The sequence below is a fragment of the Arvicanthis niloticus genome, chromosome 1, assembly GCF_011762505.2.
Source record: "Arvicanthis niloticus isolate mArvNil1 chromosome 1, mArvNil1.pat.X, whole genome shotgun sequence".
NCBI classification, from domain to species: domain Eukaryota; kingdom Metazoa; phylum Chordata; class Mammalia; order Rodentia; family Muridae; genus Arvicanthis; species Arvicanthis niloticus.
In genome coordinates, this window is record NC_047658.1 from 19,915,265 (window position 1) to 19,935,250 (window position 19,986).

A 19,986-nucleotide genomic window follows, 5' to 3' on the forward strand; every position below is an offset into this window, starting at 1 on the left:
CGACTGCCAGGCTCCTGACCCACAGTGTTTCCTCCCAGCCTGGCCACCTATGATGCTGGACATTGTAGGCAGCTTCAACTTACTGAGACTCAGCCTTCTTGCCTATTTAATGGGTTGATGCTGTCTACCTCCCAGGGATACCATGGGAGCTAAACTGGCAACATAAACAAAGTCCCAAATACAAATGAGACACAATAGGCAGGCATATGTTCACTATGGCTGGCAGGAGCCTCTCTTGTATAGCACTGGTGTCTGAAAGCCAAGTCTCTTTCAAAGCAAGGAGCTAGGCTGTCTACCTATTCTGCCACTGAAAGCACAACAGAAAGAGTGCAGATGGCCCAGGACAAGCAGGCAGAAGTCTATTGTGTCTGGTCTGGGATGTAGGTCCCCAGCACGTCACTCACTGGCGCTCCATCTCCTGCTGCTCCTGGAGGATCTTGTTGGACTCCATGGCCAGCCGCTTCTGCATGAGGAGCTCTTGCCGCTGCAGCTCACGCTGCCGTGCCTCCTCCAGCCGTTCCCGGTCTGTCATGAACAGCTCCCGGCCCTGTCAGGGGTGGGGAAGGAAAGGAAGCTCAGGCCCTGGGGAATATGGGCATCCTCTGCTACGGAGGTGGTCAGGGGTCATGGGGGCTATGGCCACATTCTGGACTCACAGCTCCAGCAATGATGGAGATGGTCAGGCTGCGGCTGCTCTTCAGGACATTCACAGCCTGTGGAGGGAGGCAGGGGCATGGTCAGTTGAGGCCTGCCACACAGATTGGAGCAGTGCAGGCCAAGGGCATAAGGGCCTCAGCCATCCATCGTGGCGCTGGCTGGAAGACGTGTGTCGAGAGGAGCTACAGCAGGTGAGGACATTACATCTCACCTCCTTGTGGTCCAGGTTGGTGAAGTCGATACCATTGACTTCCACAATCTGGTCTCCTGTCTGAGAGAGAAAGAGAAAAAGGTCAGTGTGTGTGTGTATGTGTGTGTGTGTGTGTGCTCGTGTGCGTGCGCGCGCGCACATGCATGCATGTGTAATCCCTACATTTATCTATAGGAAGGTCTCCTGGCATGCTAAACATATAAGCCAGTGGTCACACAGCCACATCTTTTTCCAGTTAACAGATTAGGTGGCAAGCTCTGATAAGGCTCTAGGAGGGCCCCAAGCCCATCCTGGCACCCCTCCATCCCATAATGCTTTTATTGGCTAGCAAATAGCATACTATTAGAAGTTAACATATTTTGCTAAGTTACAATGTTTCCTTTACAAGGTTTAGTTAATGGACACAGATGGCTTTGGACTTCCCATACAGCGCAGGCTCTGTTGGACCCTCAGTATAGTAAAAGTCATGGCTGACACGTATTATCAATGTTATGTGCCTGGCAGAGATCCAGCCTAAATGCTAAACGCTAATTTAATTTACACAACAACTCTGGAAGGAAAGTTCTAGAATCCTTATCTTGTAGGTGAGGAATTTGTCTCAAGAAGTGATCAAGAGTCACAGCTCTGAGGGGACACCATGTAGATTGACTTCCAGACCCAAGTTCTAGTACATAGCCTTGGAAGAAACAATGCCTGGTCTTGGATTCTTCAGCATGGGGGAAGATTAGCACCTAATCCTCAGAGTTGTGGCAGGGCTTAGAATGCAGAATGTCAACTCTGATTATTATCACTACAAACTTACGGCCACTGGCTGCAGGAGCTGAAGAGGGCTAGCAAGGGATCTAATACCACTTCTCTACAATGGTCTCCCATTGGAGACCACTAGAAAGTCACTAGCCAGCGCTGGCCAGGAAAGGGCTGTGTGAGAAGATGCAGCATCTGTCAGTGTGTGACCTGGCCCCCCCCCAATCCCTCTTCCATCTCGGTTCTTACCTCTAACCCCACCTCTGCAGACAGGGAGCCAGGCTTCACGTGGCTGACAAAGATGCCAGGCTTCTGGATGGGACCACTGGAGATGCTGTGAGAGGCAGAGATGTGGGTAAAGCTCTGCCCTTGCGTCTTGTCCCCTGCAGCTCACTCTGTTCATTCTCAATGACCAGCCTGTAGCCTTCTGTCTAGATGGCCAGACCTCAGGATATAGGTCACCCATAAACTCAAGGCCCCAGGCCCTCTGTCTCTCCCCTCTCTTCCAGTCCATTTTCACTGCCGCCCTAGGCAGAACCTGCTTGTGACTTCATCTCCTCAGTCCCTCACCCAACATACTACACATGCCTTTTGTTTTCTTTCCAGAATTTTCCTGTTTGTTCCTTATAAGATTTTCACAGACCCCAGTTAAGCTAATTGCCCCCAAGGTTACTAGCGCTTCTAAGTTATAAACAGCAAGGCTGGCTCTTGTGCTGTTATTTCCTCTCCCAGGTCTGTGGCAGACATCAGTAATCAATCACAGCACTCTTTCTCACCCAGCTGGGTACCAACTTTAGAACCTTTCACAGACGTGTACTGCAGGATGCCACTGCTAACTGATGAGAGGTAGGAAACGTATTTACCACCTCTGACAGAGGGTGTAGCTCCACCAGCATCTTTATCACACAACATTGCAACTATCTGTGTGGTTAACTTCTATATTAGGCAACATTGCAACTATCTGTGTGGTTAACTCTATATTAGGTAACATTGTAACTACCTGTGAGGTTAACTCCAATGTTAGGCTGCCATCTTCCAGAAAGAAGGGAGTTGAAATTTTGTTTTTATGTATGTATGTATTTATTTATTTATTTATTTATTTATTTATTTTGAGATGGGTCTCATCTAGCTCAGACTAAAATCAAGCACTGCGATGTACCGAGGTTAACCTTGGGTGCCTGGTCTTCCTGCCTCCATTTTTCAAGTGCCGGATCTACAGGTGTGCACCACCATGCTCAGTCTACACAGTGCTAACGACTGAAACCAGGCCTTGGTGCATGTTTGGGAAGTACAGTATCAGCTAAGCTATATCCTCATACCCAAGGACAGACATTAAAAGTCATTTATGGAGACAGGAGTGGTGGTCCACACCTTTAATCTCAGAACTTGGGATGTAGAAGTCAGCAGATCTCTGTGAGTTTGAGGCCAGCCAGGGCTGTACAGTGAGGCCCTGTCTCAAAAGCAAAGCAAAGCAAAGCAAAGCAAAGCAAAGCAAAGCAAAGCAAAGCAAAGCAAAGCAAAGCAAAGCAAAACAAAACAAAACAAAAAAACAAAACAAAACAAAACAAATACTTTTGGGGGATGGAAAGATGGCTCATCAGTTAAGAGCACCGGATACTCATGGAGAGAAGTCTGGAGATGGGTCACCAGCACCCATATCAGGCACCATACATCTATGACTCCAGTTCCAGAGGATCCAATACCCTCTGCTGGCCCCAGTGGGCACCCACACTCAAGTCTACAAACACATACACACACGCACACACACACACACATACACACACACACACACACACGCACACACGAATGTGCACACACACACATAAGTAAAAAAATTTTAAATTAAAAAATCATAAAAGTGTTAAATAAATAAATGCATATAGAATAAATAATAAGAACAACTTAATAATAACTAACATTTACTAGCTGATCACTACTTGCTGGATACCGAACCATCGGTGACAAGAGAACTATGACTAGCTGGAGAATGTATTTCCGCAGTGATGGAAGGACCCATCCCAGGGAATGGAGTTCTATCTCTGGCTCTCAACTTCCGCATCTTCACCAGTGCACAAGCCCCATAGCCGGTGGACAAGAGTCCTCAGGAGCAGTGTCGAGGAAAGGGAGAGAAGGTGCTGGGGAGCCTGGGGTCTACCAGCTGTCACTGAGCCCTGGGCATGCCACCCACCTAAAGACTGGTGACTGAGCCCAGGCATGCCTGCTACCTACCTGCAGCCCAGGCCCCGAGAGCCTACTAGACTGATAAACACCTTCTTCTCCTTGGCTGTTCGATTGCCGGGTGAGCCCGAGCCACCTCGCACACCCTGAAGGAGGGACAGAATCGGGTTACTGGGTCTACAGGCATTCAACTGGCCTTAAGTACCCAATATTCACAGAGACCAGAGACATCATATCCTTTGGGGGTGTGGGTCTGAAGGCCTACCATGCCATAGGGGTGTGCCAAGTACCCTAGCTGTCTATGGGAAACCCTATAGGTTATATTCCCCAGAGCCATCCCTCCTTCAAGGCCAGCTTCCCAACCCCCATGGCAGGTAGTCTCTTACCCCAGATTCTGACACAAACTGATCCACATACTGCCATTTGAGGGGCTCCTCAGGAGAGCTGAGGAGAAGGCAACAGAGAAGGTGGAGACAGTAAGCACACTTGAGGGGTCTGGGAGCTGTTTCACTTTGTCTCTCCAGCCCAGGAGCAATGCTAGTTCAGAGACCAGGGGTGGGGCAGATCCCAGGACTCTTGGCCTGCAGGAGACTCACAGATAGACCTGCTTACCTCTTCACAGGGATCAGGCCAATGTCTGTGGGGGAAGAAACAGCATGTTAGGGAAGTTTCTATGCCCTTGGGGTTGGGGCCACCTCCCACCCACCCCCATCACAAAGTGCCACTCCTATTCCACCTCACTCACGTCTCACTTTGATGGACACGGTCTTCTTGGTGCGGATCAGATTGATGACTTCCTCATGGGTACAAGAAGAGATGGAATAGCCATTGATCCGGACGATCTCATCCCCTACCTTAGCACAGAGAGATGTGACATAGAGAGATGGGGGAGAGTGCCAAGCAAGGGAATAGGCCCACTCCCAGATGCTCCCAGCCCCAGAAGGGGCTGTCACCAAGCAAAAGCTTTAATCTGTACTCTAGTGCCATAGCCCAACTACCCCCTCCCCCGCCCGCCGACAGCGACGCGGTAGGCAACACTTTTCAGTTCCAGGATGGAGAAAGCAAGATCCGGGGTGGGGAGAGGCATGCAGTTGGTGGAAAATAGAGCAGAGACGGGGTCTAGAACTCTGTCACTGTCTCTTGGTTCCTTTGTCACCCCCACCTAGGTGCAATCAGGTTCTGGAATCCAACATCCCTGTCTGGCCTTTGTCCCTCCCTGTCCTAGAAGCAGGCTTTTGTCTCTGTCAATTACCGATATTTTGGCACTGTGAGCCAAAATGAGGACCCATGACTCTTGACCCAATCTCATACCACTAACACAAACGTATACTCTCTTTTGTTCCATCCCATGCAAACTCAGTGAAGTTAAACTGACTTCTGAATCTTGATTCTGGGAGCAGGCAAAGAACAGAGAATGAACACAGGGCTCTTTGCCCTTGTGGTTCTCCTGGGCTCAGATCCTTTTTAAATTCTAAATAGTTATATGACATGAGTCAAGTCTCTTGGATTCTCTGAACCGTAGTTTCTTTCATACATAAAACAGAGAATACCATGGAGTGATTGAGGATTAAACAAACATACGTGTAAGCGTGTAAGGCTAGTCAGTACGGGACCCACAGCAGGTTCTGAATAAATGTTTACTATTAAGGAGACCTACAGGGCCAGTTCTAAGAGGCAGAGCATGATGAGACTGCCCCCTGCTGGCCACCACTGCTTCCACCTCCAAAAAGCTGAAAGATCCTTGGATGTCAACATCTCCTGAGAGAAGACAGGGGGCTGAGGTAGGAATGGCCAAGAGACAGTTAGGGGTGGGAGGCAATGGTGTATTGCCCAAGAACACAAAGGCAGTTGCTGCCACATGGGAACAGAGCTCAGGGGTCATGCAGTCAGAGGCTGGTCTGAAGAGAAGAAGGGTTGGTACATGTGAGGGATTCAGGCTAGACTGAGGGCACACAGTCTCCAGGTCAGTTCCCAGCCTACAATCTACAGTTACCTCTCATTACCACCAGAAAAGGGCATGCCCCTCTGTCTGGGACACAAACACCCATCTTCTTAGGGTCCTGACAGGAGGGCTAACCAAAGAACTTGCTGCGTTTCTGACTTCAAAGAGAACATGTGGAACATGTAGAACTCCCTGCACCTAGTTTTGTTTTGTTTTGTTTTTTAACAACTTGAAAGGGCAAAAACTAGTGTTTCTGCTCTGCATAGAACTTGCCAAAAGGCCTTTATGTGGGGACCACAGAGGCACTATGAAGAGACAGGGAGGGCATCAGGGAGTCGAAGTGATTTGTTCAAAGTCACCCAGTGAGCAAAGAGGCTGCTGGGATGTGTTGTCAGGTCTCCGTGATGGACAACACATGTTGGCTCTTGGGTGTCTGGAAAAGGAGGGCATGTGGCCAAGCCTGGTTGCAGTTCCTTACATGTTGCCTGCTATGGAGTCCTGCCACTTGTTCAGAGCCCTGGAGTCCCACAAGAAGGCAGGGGTTACCCTGTACATCTTATAGCAGGGACAGGGAAGGCAGGCAGAATCATTTTCTACACAAGTAAACAGCCAGCTGCGTACTTGCGTGCGTAAAAGACACAGTTAAACATAAAGAAGGTATCAAACAAAGCTTAAGTCTCTAGGGACAGGAACAGCATGGCTGAAGTCCCAGGACTAGGACATGTTGGAGGGTTCAAGCGCCTACAGGGCCCCCAGTGTCTCAGTGCAAACCCCTCTTGACTTCTAGAATCTTCTCTGAGCTGTTCTCCAGCATGAGAAACTTGAACCCTGGTTTGGTCAATGGATGAAGGCGATTTTCTCCTAGCTCCTCCTGAGTGGAGCTCCCTGTATTGTTACTACAGGAACTTGCCCAGGACCCTAGTCGGAATGATTCCCCCAAGGCCCCTGGATAGGGTTGCAGGATCAACTTCCCTCCCCCTCCTTGCTCTACACAGAACCCTGCAAAAGAGCCTTTGTATGGAGCTCATAGTAACATGACAGCCTGAGGGATAGTGGACAAAGGGGAGATGGGCCCCACAGCCCCAGAAATGGGGAGTGCTGTTTCATAAGCCTGAGGAGCAGGTGGGAAGTTGGACGTCCGGGTTTCCTGAGTGTGCCCTGATGCCCTCCTTCATGGGTCTCTGTAGGGAAGCGCTTGTCCTCAGAAGAGAGCTTGCACTGGAAAAACAGGGGAGCCCAGCTGTCCCCAAGGGGGGAGCACATTCTGCTCTCTCCTCTGGTCGTGTTTCTGGGCTGGAAAATGTGCCACCAAGGGAAGGAACAATGAAGGGGTTGAAATTTCAGATGCTACCGGGAGCCCTGAGACAGGGATTATGAACAAAGCCCTGACTGTCAGCTTGCTGTCCCCACCCCCTCCTCCTTGGTCTCACACCATTAGCTCTAAAGCCCCCTGAAGCCCCTGGCTTGTCCCCAGATGGGGATGTTGATAACAAAGTTTCTGGAAGTCTCTTTACCTGGAGAGACAAAAGCAGTCCTCAGACCTGGAGGCCTGCCTGTCCCTGCTCAGACATAGAAATATGGGGACCGCAGGGGAGAAGCCTGGGGTGCTGACTTGGCTCCAGGAAGCCCAAGTTCAAAGCCTGTCTCTGCTTTGGCCTCTGCACCTCTGTGAACTGATGGCTTTACAGAAGGGGAAATCAAGTCCAAGGCCGGGTCCACTAAAGTCTCATGATTCAAGGAAGGCAAGGCCAGGGGTTGAATGGGTTGGCCCAGAGGCAGTGTCTATGTTTTTATTATCACAATGCGTTAGACTGAAAGGTGGCCACACCAAGCTGCAGGTGCTTGCCTTAACCCTGCTCCTCCTTCAGGAAGTAGGGGATGTGAGGAGGGGCTCACTGGCAGCAGCAAGAGGCAGCAGTCAGGTTCCCGTCTTGACCCAAGAAAGCAGGCAAGGGCTGGGTAGAATTTAGTGATGGAGTCTTTATTTGTGAGGGCAGACACAGACACATTGACACACAGACACACACACAGTTTAGTGGTGAAATGTTTATGTGTGAGGGAAGACACAGATACATTGACACACGGACACAGGCACATACACAGTGTAGTGGTAGAGTAGTTTGCATACTATGTGTGAGGGCAGACACAGACACATTGACACACAGACACAGACATACACACAGTGTAGTGGTGGAGTGGTTTGCATAGTATGTGTGAGGGCAGACACAGACACACACTCATATAGTTTCAGTGGTGAAGTGTTTGCCTAGTATGTATGAGGACAGGGACACACATACACACATACATATGACATACAACACACACATACACATAGTGTTTGTCCAGTATGTGTGAGGATAGGTATGCACACACACACACACACACACATACATGCACACACAGAGAGAGAGAGAGACAGAGACAGAGACAGAGACAGAGAGACAGAGAGAAAGGGAGAGAGAGGCAGAGAGAAGGATGGAGGGAGGATGTGTGTGTTTTCTGTATTCTGGAGGCTTCCAAACACTCCCTTCCTTCCCCAAAGGCTTAAGAAAATGGGAGTCCACATTGTACCACACAGTGGACCAGGAGGAGACAGGCATTTGAGATCTGGCCCCATTCCGCTGGCTCTGCTGACTTACCTGCAGCCCAACGCTGTCTGCCTGGCCCCCTTTGATGAGGTGGGAGATGAAGAGTCCACAGCCGAATTCCAGGCCTCCACGAACACTGAGGCCAAGGCCTTCTGGGTGCAGTCGGTCCAAGCGTACCTCCTTCAGTTTCCTGTTACAGTGATGGGGGGATTGGTGATGGCCCAGCTCAGGCCTGAGGGCTAGCACTGTGTACCCAGGCTGGACCCTCCCAGGCCTCTGGCCGAACCTGGAGCGTCGGGGTGTCAGCTGGTCATACTCCACCTGGTGCTTCAGTGGGATCAGGGGTCGGATGGCATCAAACAGTGGCAGGCGGTTGGGTTCATTGATGACCAGCTTCAGGTCTCCCACGAGCACAGACACATCCATGGTCCTTTGGAGATGTCAGAGGGTGAGTAAGTGTCTGAGGCATCAGCTGGCATGACCTTTGCCCCACCCCTGCACTTGTGGGTCTTAACAGGGTTTATAAAACACACACGGAATGAATCTAAAGCAACAGATAAAATGGCTGGGGGACAGCTGGCTTTTTTGTTCTGTCCTAATATTTATATTCTATTGAACCTATCCGGGTAGCTACCCCATCAGCCTGGAAGCCTCCTGAGGGCAGAGATCGGTCTTTCTTGTTCATATACTCCTGCACCTTAGTCCAGAGCCAAGTGTGAGCTGTTCGTGTAAACATACACTGCAGCTGTAAGCAAGGAAAAGCAGCACACACATGTGTTCTCAGGAGCACAGAGAGCGTGCTGTCTTAGGACATTACCCACTTGGGATTCCTGTGACACAGATGGCCTGCCTGGGCTTGCCGTCATAGACACACACTTACTGGTGATACATCCGCAGCACATCGTAAAGATAGTCCTTCTCTGCGTCATTCTCTATTAGAAAATCCACCTGAAAAACTCAAAGAGCAGAATTATAGCTGCAGGTCCCTTGTCCACCCAGCATGCCCACAGCAGACCTGGAGAGGAGAGGTCACTGTCCAGAATGCCCGCAGCAGCTCCCAAGGCTAAGGATGGGAAGAGACGAGGAAGACCAGGCACCAAACTATCTGACAGGTCAGAGCTGTATATAACACCCCCAAGTAGCCCAGAGACATCTTATGCTCAGGCAAGGTGAAAGAGGCACACACAGGTTGAACACATATGTACACACATGGGCCCCCATTCAACAATGTTACTCCCATGTTACTGCTGCCACACTCACAGCTGTGTCACCTGTGTCGGGAAGAAGCCTACAGTCTCACCTGATGGTGGCTGTAGTGGCGGATAAATGCTTTGAGGAAGGATTTGGGCCACTCACTCAGATAACACATCCCACCTAGCAGAGGCACCTTATCGCCAAATCTCTCCGTGCTGCCTATGCACTTGGCCCTGGCCTGGCTGGCCTGGAGTTCTGTCCACTAGTCAGCCTCCTGGCCACTCCTCCATCCCCAGTGTCCCCCCCAGGGGAGGATTAGGTTACATCATTCCAGCTTTTGCTGACGTCAATAGCTAGGGCTCCGAGGTCATGTACAGGAGCTGTTTCATTGGCACCTCTGTCCCTGGGGAGCTGGGGACCCAGGAGTCCCAAATTCTGTACTTTAGGAAAGGTCAGGGCGACTCTCCAAGGGCTGCCTCCCTAGCTTTCTATTTAGCCCAAGACTAGACAGCAAGGCAAGGCAGGGCTCATTATCACTGGGGTTCCAATCTCTGCCCTTCACAGGAGAAGCTGTGATCTCCTGCCTGCCTAGAGCTTGGGGCAAGACCATGCCTTCTCTATGGGTACCTTAAGGACTTTGAAAGATCCCAGAGAGTCTGTCTGTCCCAATGCAGAGAGGACCATGAGGCCCAGCCCTGGGGACTCAGGACCTGGGAAAGGAATACAGATTCCCACTTTCAATTGAGAAGTCCTCTTCCTCCTACATCTGCATGAGCATTTGACTGAGGACAGGAGGAACCCAGAAGCCCTGTGCCCCAGGCTGAGCTCCAAGGGTTCAAAGAGTATGTGACAGTGACTCTCAAAGCTCCCCCAGCCGTACCCTCTCTCATTACTGTACGAAACTCCGTTGGATCAGGGCCAGAAAATCTCCATATATAAAATCATGTCGGTTGAGTGCTTCATAGCTTCTTGGTGCATGTAAAATCAAAGCCAAAGGGTGGAGATGTAGCTCAGTGTCAGAGAGCTTAGCTGTCACTCAAGAGGTTCTAGAGGTAGCCACCATCATGGGGGAAAAGCCCCACAAAACCCCTTTTCTCAATTCAGTCAAGTTCGTGTCCTAGGCTGCCCCTCTTCTGGCTGCATGCATCTCCTTTTAGCTCCTTGTAGGAGCCAGACTCTCTGCAGCCCCAGGCTTAGGCATATGCTGCTTCCCCATTTACTTGCATGGTGGCTTCTTTCCCATGGAGACCTTCTTCAATATCCAACCTATTCCCTGTTTTGCTGGGACATAACTAATCATCTGTAACTTAAGCTTTGTAACTTTTTGGAATTTGTCTTAATAAAGAAAAGGTGTAGGTCAACTCTGGTCTGTGGTCCTCATGACTAATGAAGAATAAATAATAAATAAGCCTTGAATAGATTTATTAGTTTTCTGTCTCTTGGTCTGGCCATACCCTTCAGGAATAAAAGCTAGGGTCAGAAGGGGTAGCAAATACTCTTGCAGTGCTCCCAGGAGCTCCTACGATGACATTTGTTCAAATGTGTTCCTTATTTTCATATCATGATCAGGGAGTATGGCTTGGAAGCCACAGCCACCAAGCGGAGCTGGGATCTGAACCCAGGTCTGATGCCAAGCCAACTCTCTTGCTGTTGTGTCATGTCATGCTTTGGCCTTCCAGGACAAAGAACACCCAAGTCCCCTTTAGAACCCACCATCCAACCCTCTGCCGCAGAGACATTTCTAATCCTCCCATTTCTCCTCTCCACTGGTGTGTGTGTGTGTGTGTGTGTGTATGTGTGTGTGTGTGTGTTATTAAAACAAGGTCTTACTATGTAGCCCTGGCTGGCCTGAAACTTATTATTTCAAAACTCTGCCTGCCTCTGTTTTCTGGGTTCTGGAATGAAAGGTGTGCACCACTACTCCTGACTCTCTGCACTGTTATAGAAGCTTAGTGTGTTGGGGGGGGGGGGGCAGTGCGGGGGTGAGCTCAGCAGTAAAGTACTTGCCGGCATACATGAAGCTCTAGGTTCGATAACCAGGATCACCGCCCCCCATCACCTACCACTTCACTGATCCATAATGAGGAAGAAAGTGGAATACCTTTTAAGAGATGCTCTAAACCCTAGTGGTTCTGTTCTTCAGTGGGAGCATAACGTCCTGTGTGGTAAGCTTAAGAGAGCATCTTGTGTAATTCTCGCCATGGGCGGGGACTGGAGGACAAGGTCAGGAGAGGGAGAATCACATCTGCTGTGTGTTTAGGTTTAAGTAGCAAGGGGCTATCCTCATGGATGACACTAACACCCACTGACTGGAGACTAGAACATCTGGGAAGGGAACTGGAGAGGACTTGGCAACTTTAGGGTCCAGGATTCTATTTTTCTGCCTTCCTCAAGTCAAGCACAGACACCCAGAGATGGTCTTCCTAGAAAGCAGCCTGTTCCTGGGGCCCAGGACTTGTGAACAGCTCTTAAATGTTGAGTGCTATATCCAGGGCCCACACCCATAAGTCACACCTGACCTATCTACTTTAGAGGGAGCCTGAAGGCCCAGTTCTGCATCACCAGGAAGCTCACACCAACCCTGTCCGGATTTATCCACTTCTGCAGGGCCATCTCCATAGGGCTCAGGCAGTAGCTAGACAAGCATTTCCTTGGACACAGTAGGCTCTTCCCAGCTGATGCCACCCCACCCACACCCACCTCTGCTTTTTGTTCTTTGTTTTGTTTGAGACAGGGTTTCCTCTATGTAGCCCTGGCTGTCTTGGAACTCACTTTGTAGACCAGGCTGGCCTTGAACTCACAGAGATCAATCTAGAGGCCTGCTTCTGCCTCTAGAGAGCTGGGATTAAAGGTGTGTGCCATCACCTGGCAGCAGCATCCTCTTGTAATGTCTAACTTACCTTTTCAGAACCATATACCAAGTTGCTTAGCTTGGACTGCTCTGAGGCAGGAACGTGAAGGTGAGTGGCAGGGGTTTCATAAACAGAGGGACCATTCCCACCCCAGAAACATCTCCAAGGAGACGTGAGGAGACAGTCCAGCTTTGTTCCCTCAGTCTGCAGACTTTCAAGGGCACAAAAGAAAGAGAAATATGGCAGTCTCTGGAAGTCTGGCTGTGAGGTGACAGAGAACCATCACTCAAACTGCCCTTCAGGATGTTTCTACGGGGCTGGAGAGATGGCTCAGTGGTTAAGAGCACTGGCTGCTCTTCCAGAGGACCCGAGTTAAAAATCCCAGCACCAGCATGGCAGTTCACATCCGTCTGTAACTTCACTTCCAGGGGATCTGGCACCCTCACACAGACATGCTGGTAAAACACCAATGCACATAAAAATAAAATAAAATAAAATAAAATAAAATAAAATAAAATAAAATAAAATAAAATAAAATAAATCAGCCTGTGTTATTCAAATTCAGTAGAACTGTCTCCTCCTGGGATTCTCCCTAACACCACTCCAAAAATTAGCTCTATGATGCCATGCTCCAGGCACTGTGAATAATTCTAGAAGCATAAAAAGTATTCAGCACATAGTAGGTCTTAACATTTTATTTCTTCCTTCCCCTGTGTTTGTGATCTCTGTTTTCCTGTGCACATAGTAGGTCTCAACATTTCATTTCTTCCCTCCTCTGTGTCTGTGATCTCTGTTTTCCTGTGGTCCTAAAAGCACATGCCATGGACACATCTGGGGACTGCTGAATAAGGACTGAACTCTATCTGCTTGTCTTTGGAGCTTTCCCTCCATCCTGCTGCAGTCTTGGGTCACCATCTTGTATCACTCAGCACCCAGGTGTCTATAATGGCCTTAAGTCCGTTTCCTTCTTGCAGAAGAGCTGGTCTCAGACTCAGCCGAGGCAGCCTGCTCTGCCTCCTCCCGTGGGAGCCCTGTCTTCCTTCGAGGTGAGGGCTGAGCCTCCTCCTCTAGGAGGTCCAGCCTAAAGTTCCCTTCCCAGTCCCCAGCCTGTGGCTCTTGTCTCACTGATTCATCCTAACTCTGCTCACTGATCCACAAGCTTAGCCTGCCAACAATCCCAGGAGATAGATCGTAGTATCCTCACTCCACAGATGAGAAATCAGAGGCCAAGACATGAGACTGATCTGAGACTCTAGCCTAAGCTTGTTGGCCCTAAACACCCATCTATCACATCATGGTATCCACTTCCTGTGTATCTCTTTGAGTTCCTTAGTCCAATATGCATTTATTGAGCACCTATTGTATGCAAGATGCCAATCCTCTTTCTCTAACTGCATTTAGTAAGTTTATTCTTCTTTAGGCTCTCACTTGCCATAGGAAGCAGAAATCACCACCCCCCAAACAGAGCTCATGGTGCACAGGAGCTGTTGGGGGTCTCTTCTACCACACCATCACCCACATCTCCCCCTAGTACTAATGGTCTCCCTCTTATACACAGAACGTACTGTGCTCTGAGCACCTCTCCCTCTCTGTGCTCAAGCCCTTTGCCTGTGACACTGAGGAGAATGTAGAGTTGGCCTTGGTGGCCTTTCAGCCTCATCTCCTGGGGCTTGTCCACAGAGGCTGGTTTGGTTAGATTTTGTACAATTCCACTTCATGGGCAAACCTCTCGGGAGAGGAAGAAGGGACGATAATCAATTAAACAATTCATGCTGCACGTTATCTGCTCCTTGAGCTGCTGTGGGGGATTAAACGGGCTACAGATAAAAGATAAAGCAGTTGGTGTGGCTTCCAACTGCATGCCCTGCTTTTCCCTCTATGTGCCCAGCCTGCTCCCAGTCCTTGTTCTAGGCACTGTGCAGGGCCTCCCATGCCTCCTGGCTTACTGCTGTGTTCAGTTGGTAGAAGATTCAATCAGGGGACCAGCAATGTGAGGAGAGAGGAGTGTGGCCTTGGTCCCTGATGGCTTCTTGCACCAGCCCAAGCTGCTCAGATATACCTGCCCTTCCCTACAAGTTCCTCCGGGCTGTTTCCCGATGCAGCCCTGGCTGAGATGAGCTTAACATTTCAAGGGATGGCGCCTGAACCCTGAAAGTTTGCCTCCAGCATCACTGCCTCATGGACACACCTTTCATTGGTTCCTATTCACTCACTCTTTGTCCCTATCTCTGCCTTGGTCCCTCAAGTTGTATTGGATTTTCTGTCTTTACTCTCTTGTCTCCTCCACACCTGTGTAAGCCACAGAGACCGGAATGTAAGCATGAAGGGCAGGCCAGCAAAGCCCTCCTGTACTGTGTACGCAACTCTCCTGGCCTCAGTTTCCTGTGTGTAAAATACCCACACACTCCCCATTTTTAAGGAAAAAAATGGGGTTTCTGATGGGGAATGGTGGTGCACACCTTTAATCACAGACAGTGCTCAGGAGGCAGAGGCAGGCAGATCTCTGTGAGTTCAAGCCAGCCTAGTCTACAGAGCAAGTTCTAGGACAGCTGGGGGTACACAGAGAAACCCTGTCTCAAAAACAAAACAAAAAACATAAACAAACAAACAAAAAAGGATTTCATCTTATGAGGAATAACTGTTTTCACTTTTAATTCAAGGAGTTAATAAAGGAAGAGTTCAGTCCCCAGAAAAGCAGGCAGGCATATGTTTATTAAATAAAACTAGGTAAGAAGAGAAGATGGAAGTTCTACACTCTCTGCAGCTGCTAGTGATTTTTCCCTCCACAGAGGCAGGTGGGGTGAAGGCCCAGCCTTCCTTCCACACAGTAAACACCTCAGCTTCATTTGACCCTTGTTTTTATTATCTTCTGTTCTAATTTCACTAAAGTTGCTGTGAGGAAAACATCCCAATGACCGAAAGCAACTTAAGTGAGGAAAGGGTTAATTTGGCTCACAATCCCATCACTGGTGCGGAGTCAAAGCTGGAATCAAAAAAGCTAGTAATATGGCATCCACAGTCAAGGGCAGAGAAAATACATATATCCCTGTTGTTTGCTTTTTTATGCTAATGTTGTGTCTTCACTCTCTGATACTGTTGGGAACCTCCTGTCAAGGGAATGGTGCCACCCACAGTGGGCCAGTCTCCCTGCCTCAACTAACAACCAAGACAATGTCCCACAGACAAAACCATAGGCAATCCAATCTACTCAATTCCTTAATGGAGACTCTCTTTCCAGGTGAGGCAAGTTGACATTTAAAACCAAAGGGAATATCTTCCATCTTAAAAAAAAAAAAAATCCAACATCATTGAAGTGTGGCTGACATGACATGTGAAATGCTGTTTACATTTAATGTATACAACCATGAGAATTTGGGGGTAATAATACTCCCGTGAGACCTTCACCACCAAGGTCATGAACATAGCCTTCATCTTCTCTGGAGTCCTATCTTAGTGGGGCCTGGTGGTACAGGACTATAGTCCTAGATACTTATGGAGCCGAGGCAGCAGAGTTGCAAATTCAAGTCCTATGTGGGCTAGAGAGAGTTCAAGGCCAACCTAGGCAAGTTAACAAGGTCCTGTCTCAAAAGTAAAAAGTACACACATCTCCTGGTGTGTGTCTACAGTGTCGAACATAGGAGGTGATAGAAGGATTAGAAGCTCAAGGTCTGTCCTTCCACAGGCAGTGAGCTCAAGGCCAGCTCAAAACAAAACGAAAGTGAAAGGGGTCTGAGTGTGGCGCAGCTGGGTGTGTGGGAGTGAGGTCTCAAGGGCCAGTCCTGGCCTCCCATTGTGCCTCTGGTACCTCTCTGTGACTTGGTGTTCCTTCTTGCTTTCCCCTCCACTCTGAGCCTCTGGTGATATCCTGGATCTTCCCTGCGTCTTTACTCCTCTGGGTGAGTACATCCGTTCAGGGCTTTATACCACTCCTACCTCAAGAACTCCAGAATGCTCCCCTCTAGCCCCCCACAGCCCTCTCCATCAAAAATAGCTACATACAGGGTGCCTCAAATTTCAGATATCCCAAAGTGACTCAGGTTGGCTCACATCCACAGCCTAACAGCCCCACTCCCAACATCAGTTAATGGGCAAGATACTGGCATCCCAAATCTTACTGAGTAAAGTACTCTTTCCTCTCCAGGAGCCACAGGGCTAATTCTATTTTAACATAAACCATTCTCATTTTGCTGAGTCCACTGAACTCTGAAGAAACCTCCAAGTGATTACTGTCTGCACCTCACCCACTTACCCCCACCCACCTCTCTCCACTCTGCATTTCCTCCCAGAGTCCTGCCTGCTATTCTAAAGCACTGAGGGCAGGTGCTTGTCTCTCTGCACCTGCCATTACTCCCTCTTCCTCATCCACCACATGACACCTTCCTCTTTTTCTAGGTTCAAATGTCACCTCTTTAGAGATCCCTGCCTGGCTACATACCACCTGTTGGTCTCTATTCCCTCACAGGGTTACTCTTCTCTCAGTATTCAGCACAGCACCCCATCATAAGATACTGTTAGTTTCCTTGGTAACTGTCTTCCCTACCAGGGCATGCTCCTGATGATCGGCAAGCCTTGATGTGCTTCTCGGTGCCAAAACTCTGCCTGACATAGGTTAGGAGGTCAGAGAGTGTTTAATACACATAGGCATTGCATGCACGAATGAATGAATGGATGAATGAATGAATGAAAAATAAAAGAATGAATGCATAGCAAATCCTAGAAGGGAGGGGCTCTTCTGCTCTCATTCACCTCACCCCTCCCTGCTTGACTGGCGGGGGGGGGCAGGGTACACCAGTGCTGCTCATAAATGTGTGATTGCTGGAGAGGCAATAAATGTTTTCTGAGCAAATGAATAACCAGGTTTCTGCATAGTTGCTGGGAACAAAGAAGCTGCTTTGAAAAACTGATGTTCCACTCAGCTCCAGGGATAGCCCTTCGTCCCTGATCATCCAACCCGAGGCTGTTTCCTTCAACTGAGAAGGGCAATTGGTGCTGTAAGTGCCGTTGACTGCTTTGGGACCAGAACAGACCAAGAGCTGGAGTGAACCTTTACAGTAACACCTGCAGGCTTTGGCTGGGGATCAGAGCACCCCACACTGGAGTTCCTACCTAATCCTATCACACACACACACACACACACACACACACACACACACACACACAGCACAGCCCCCTCACAATGGAGGAAACAAAGCCTCAGAGATGCAGAGAGTTGACCCTCAGTGCTGGGATTCTTCAAGAGCCCAATTTACATCACACACACACACACACCTTATCCAGCCTTCATGATAATGTTATTAGTTCAAGAGTATGTCCAATTCACACATTTGAGACCTGAGTCACAGAGAGGTCACCCAGTATCAGCCATGACAACACATTACCTTAAACACTACCTCTAGCAACTGAAGATTTAGATGGCAAACTTCTGCTTAGGGGTGAATTTCCTCAAAACACTCAGGGAGGGGATCTTTAGAACAAGCAACAGAAAGCTGCAAACTTCACTCAGCTTGCCGGCCTCTCACCCTCACCTTCCCTCTCAGTTCCTGGATGATCCCCAGCACGAGAGAAGAAGGTTGTTGCTATGTCTGAAACTGCAGGGCACAAAGTCCAGCCCAGGCCTTGCTTACCAGGATGCCTGCCCTGCCTGTGACATGGAAACATTAATAGGTAATGACGCTGAGGAGGAGCCCAGACACGGAAATGCAGAGGCCTGAGGTCCTCTAGAACCAGGAGAGGAAGAATAGAGGAGAATGTAGAGTCCAGTCAGACATCAGGGACCCTGGGGGTGACTCTCTCCAAAGAGGTAAAGTATAGGCAACTCCACTGCAAGAAACTGAAAGAGAATCCACTTTACACTGCTCCTAGCCCAAGGCCAGGAAAGAGAAATTTAAGCTCAGACCAGAGACAGGAGCCTTTAAAGTGGGTTGACTGAAATCGACACTCAACAAATGTTAACTGCAGCTGAGCCAGCTCCCCCCTCCCCACTCCCGCCCCAACACAGACATCCTGGGCTCAGGGCTCATCACCGAACACAAATGGCCCCCTTGACATTCACAGTCCCCGACTCCTGCTGAACTTTCAGCCACTTCTCATGGCTGGAAGAGGGAGTAGAAATGTCTTGGCCTTGTGTTTAGGAAGCTTCCACCTCTGTGGCCTCTACCAAACCTTGATCCCAATGCTCTGTGCCCAAGGCCTGCCTCCCATCCACACGGGGTAGGCCATGTGAGGGTGCAGACTGGATCTGACTCAAAGTGGGTAAGTGCTCAGAACACATTTAAATGAACGACTGGCTGACCCCCTGACATTGGGCAGAAGCTCTTGGCCTGTGACCTCTGTGGTTCCGCAGTGACTGTCTTCTGGGCATCTCTGGGCCTCTATGTGGAAGGGAGGAGAGGGGACCCCAGTCTGTCCTTTAGGCACCCTGTGCCCTCAGACTGGGAAGGGGTTCAGCTTGATATCAAGCGTCTGGGTATGTATACAGCTCCTTTCCTTGGGCAGGGCCTGTGAGGAGCTGTTGTCTCTGGCTTTATCCCAATCTGGGGCCTGTTAGGAGGCCACAACTGGGTCCCCCGTCCTTCTGTGGCCTCCACAGACCCTGTAATCTGAAAAACACATTAGGAAATTTCTGATTCTAGTCAAGGTCTTGGAGGACTTTGAAGAACCAATGTGACCCCTCACTGGGACATATCCAGGAAAGATTCTACCTGAGGGGTCTGTCAGCCCAAAGCCAGGCGCTTCACATCCCGGCCCCTTCTTGGTCCTCCCCCATGAAGATTGTCTGTACTGGTTCAAAACTGTCCCTCGGCACTGTTGGGTTTTCTGTCCAATTCCTAGCCCCTGAAGGGCCAAGGAGAGATGGCATTTTCTGGAGAGGGTTAATTCAGTAAGCCTTATACCTGGATTTTCTAGTGTTCCCGTCTCGTTTTGCTGGGATACTTTCAGAAGTCCCAGTCTGACCAAGTCCCTCAGATAAGGGAGAAGGCTCTTGCCTATCTCCCACCCACCCGGAAAAGGGACTCCACAGTCCCCATCGTGCGGGGTACCTCTCAGCTCTGACCTTGTGTCGGAATTCTCGGGCCACCTTCCGGTCCATGACTGAGCCTGATCCAGTTGCGTTGCAGCTTGGTCGGTTCTTAGGGTGCCTGGCCGCGGTGCTCTGGCAGGTCAGACACTAGGACAGGACCTGTCTCCCTCAGAGCTAGGGGTGGGGCCTGGAAGAAGCAGGGGCGGGGCTGGGAGGAGAAAGGACAGCCTGGAGGCGGGGTCACCTGACCAGTATAGGTCAGCCCACTAGCCCTGGAAGAAAAAAGAAGCCCTGTGGTGGGGATGTGCTAATGATGACTCGGTTAGTGAGGCCTGCAGTTTTTTTCCAGAGTGGTCCCCACACACATTAAGGCAGAAGATCGAGGAGATGCAGGGCGGCAGGGGTCAGGGAGAGTTTGAGACTTCTTTTCCTTGCTGAAAGAGCATCTCATGTGGCCCAGGCAGGCCTTGAAGTGAATATGTAGCAGAGGGTGGCCCTGAGCTCTTGATCCTTCACCTCTACCTCCCAAGTGTTGGGATTACACGCCACAGTATACACGCCACGGAACTTTTAGCAGTCATACGGGAGTAGGGATTCAG

The 19,986-nt window shown here is 49.6% G+C and overlaps 1 protein-coding gene across 3 annotated transcripts in view; it reads right to left on the reverse strand.

Annotated features, from left to right (window-relative positions):
* Ush1c (USH1 protein network component harmonin) overlaps positions 1-19,561 on the reverse strand; it is a 47,972-nt gene extending 28,411 nt beyond the window's left edge. For all 3 annotated transcript variants that reach the window (XM_076934548.1, XM_034508809.2, XM_034508816.2), the window contains exons 1-12: positions 19,421-19,561; positions 9,201-9,268; positions 8,607-8,750; positions 8,372-8,510; positions 4,536-4,644; positions 4,403-4,427; positions 4,177-4,234; positions 3,842-3,936; positions 1,862-1,946; positions 869-928; positions 657-713; positions 405-547 (exon numbers count right to left, since the gene is read on the reverse strand). In XM_076934548.1, the coding sequence (XP_076790663.1) occupies positions 405-547; positions 657-713; positions 869-928; positions 1,862-1,946; positions 3,842-3,936; positions 4,177-4,234; positions 4,403-4,427; positions 4,536-4,644; positions 8,372-8,510; positions 8,607-8,750; positions 9,201-9,268; positions 19,421-19,456 (1,019 nt within the window). In that variant the 5' untranslated portion in view covers positions 19,457-19,561. The remainder of the gene's footprint in view (positions 1-404; positions 548-656; positions 714-868; positions 929-1,861; positions 1,947-3,841; positions 3,937-4,176; positions 4,235-4,402; positions 4,428-4,535; positions 4,645-8,371; positions 8,511-8,606; positions 8,751-9,200; positions 9,269-19,420) is intronic.
* Positions 19,562-19,986: the final 425 nt, after the last annotated feature.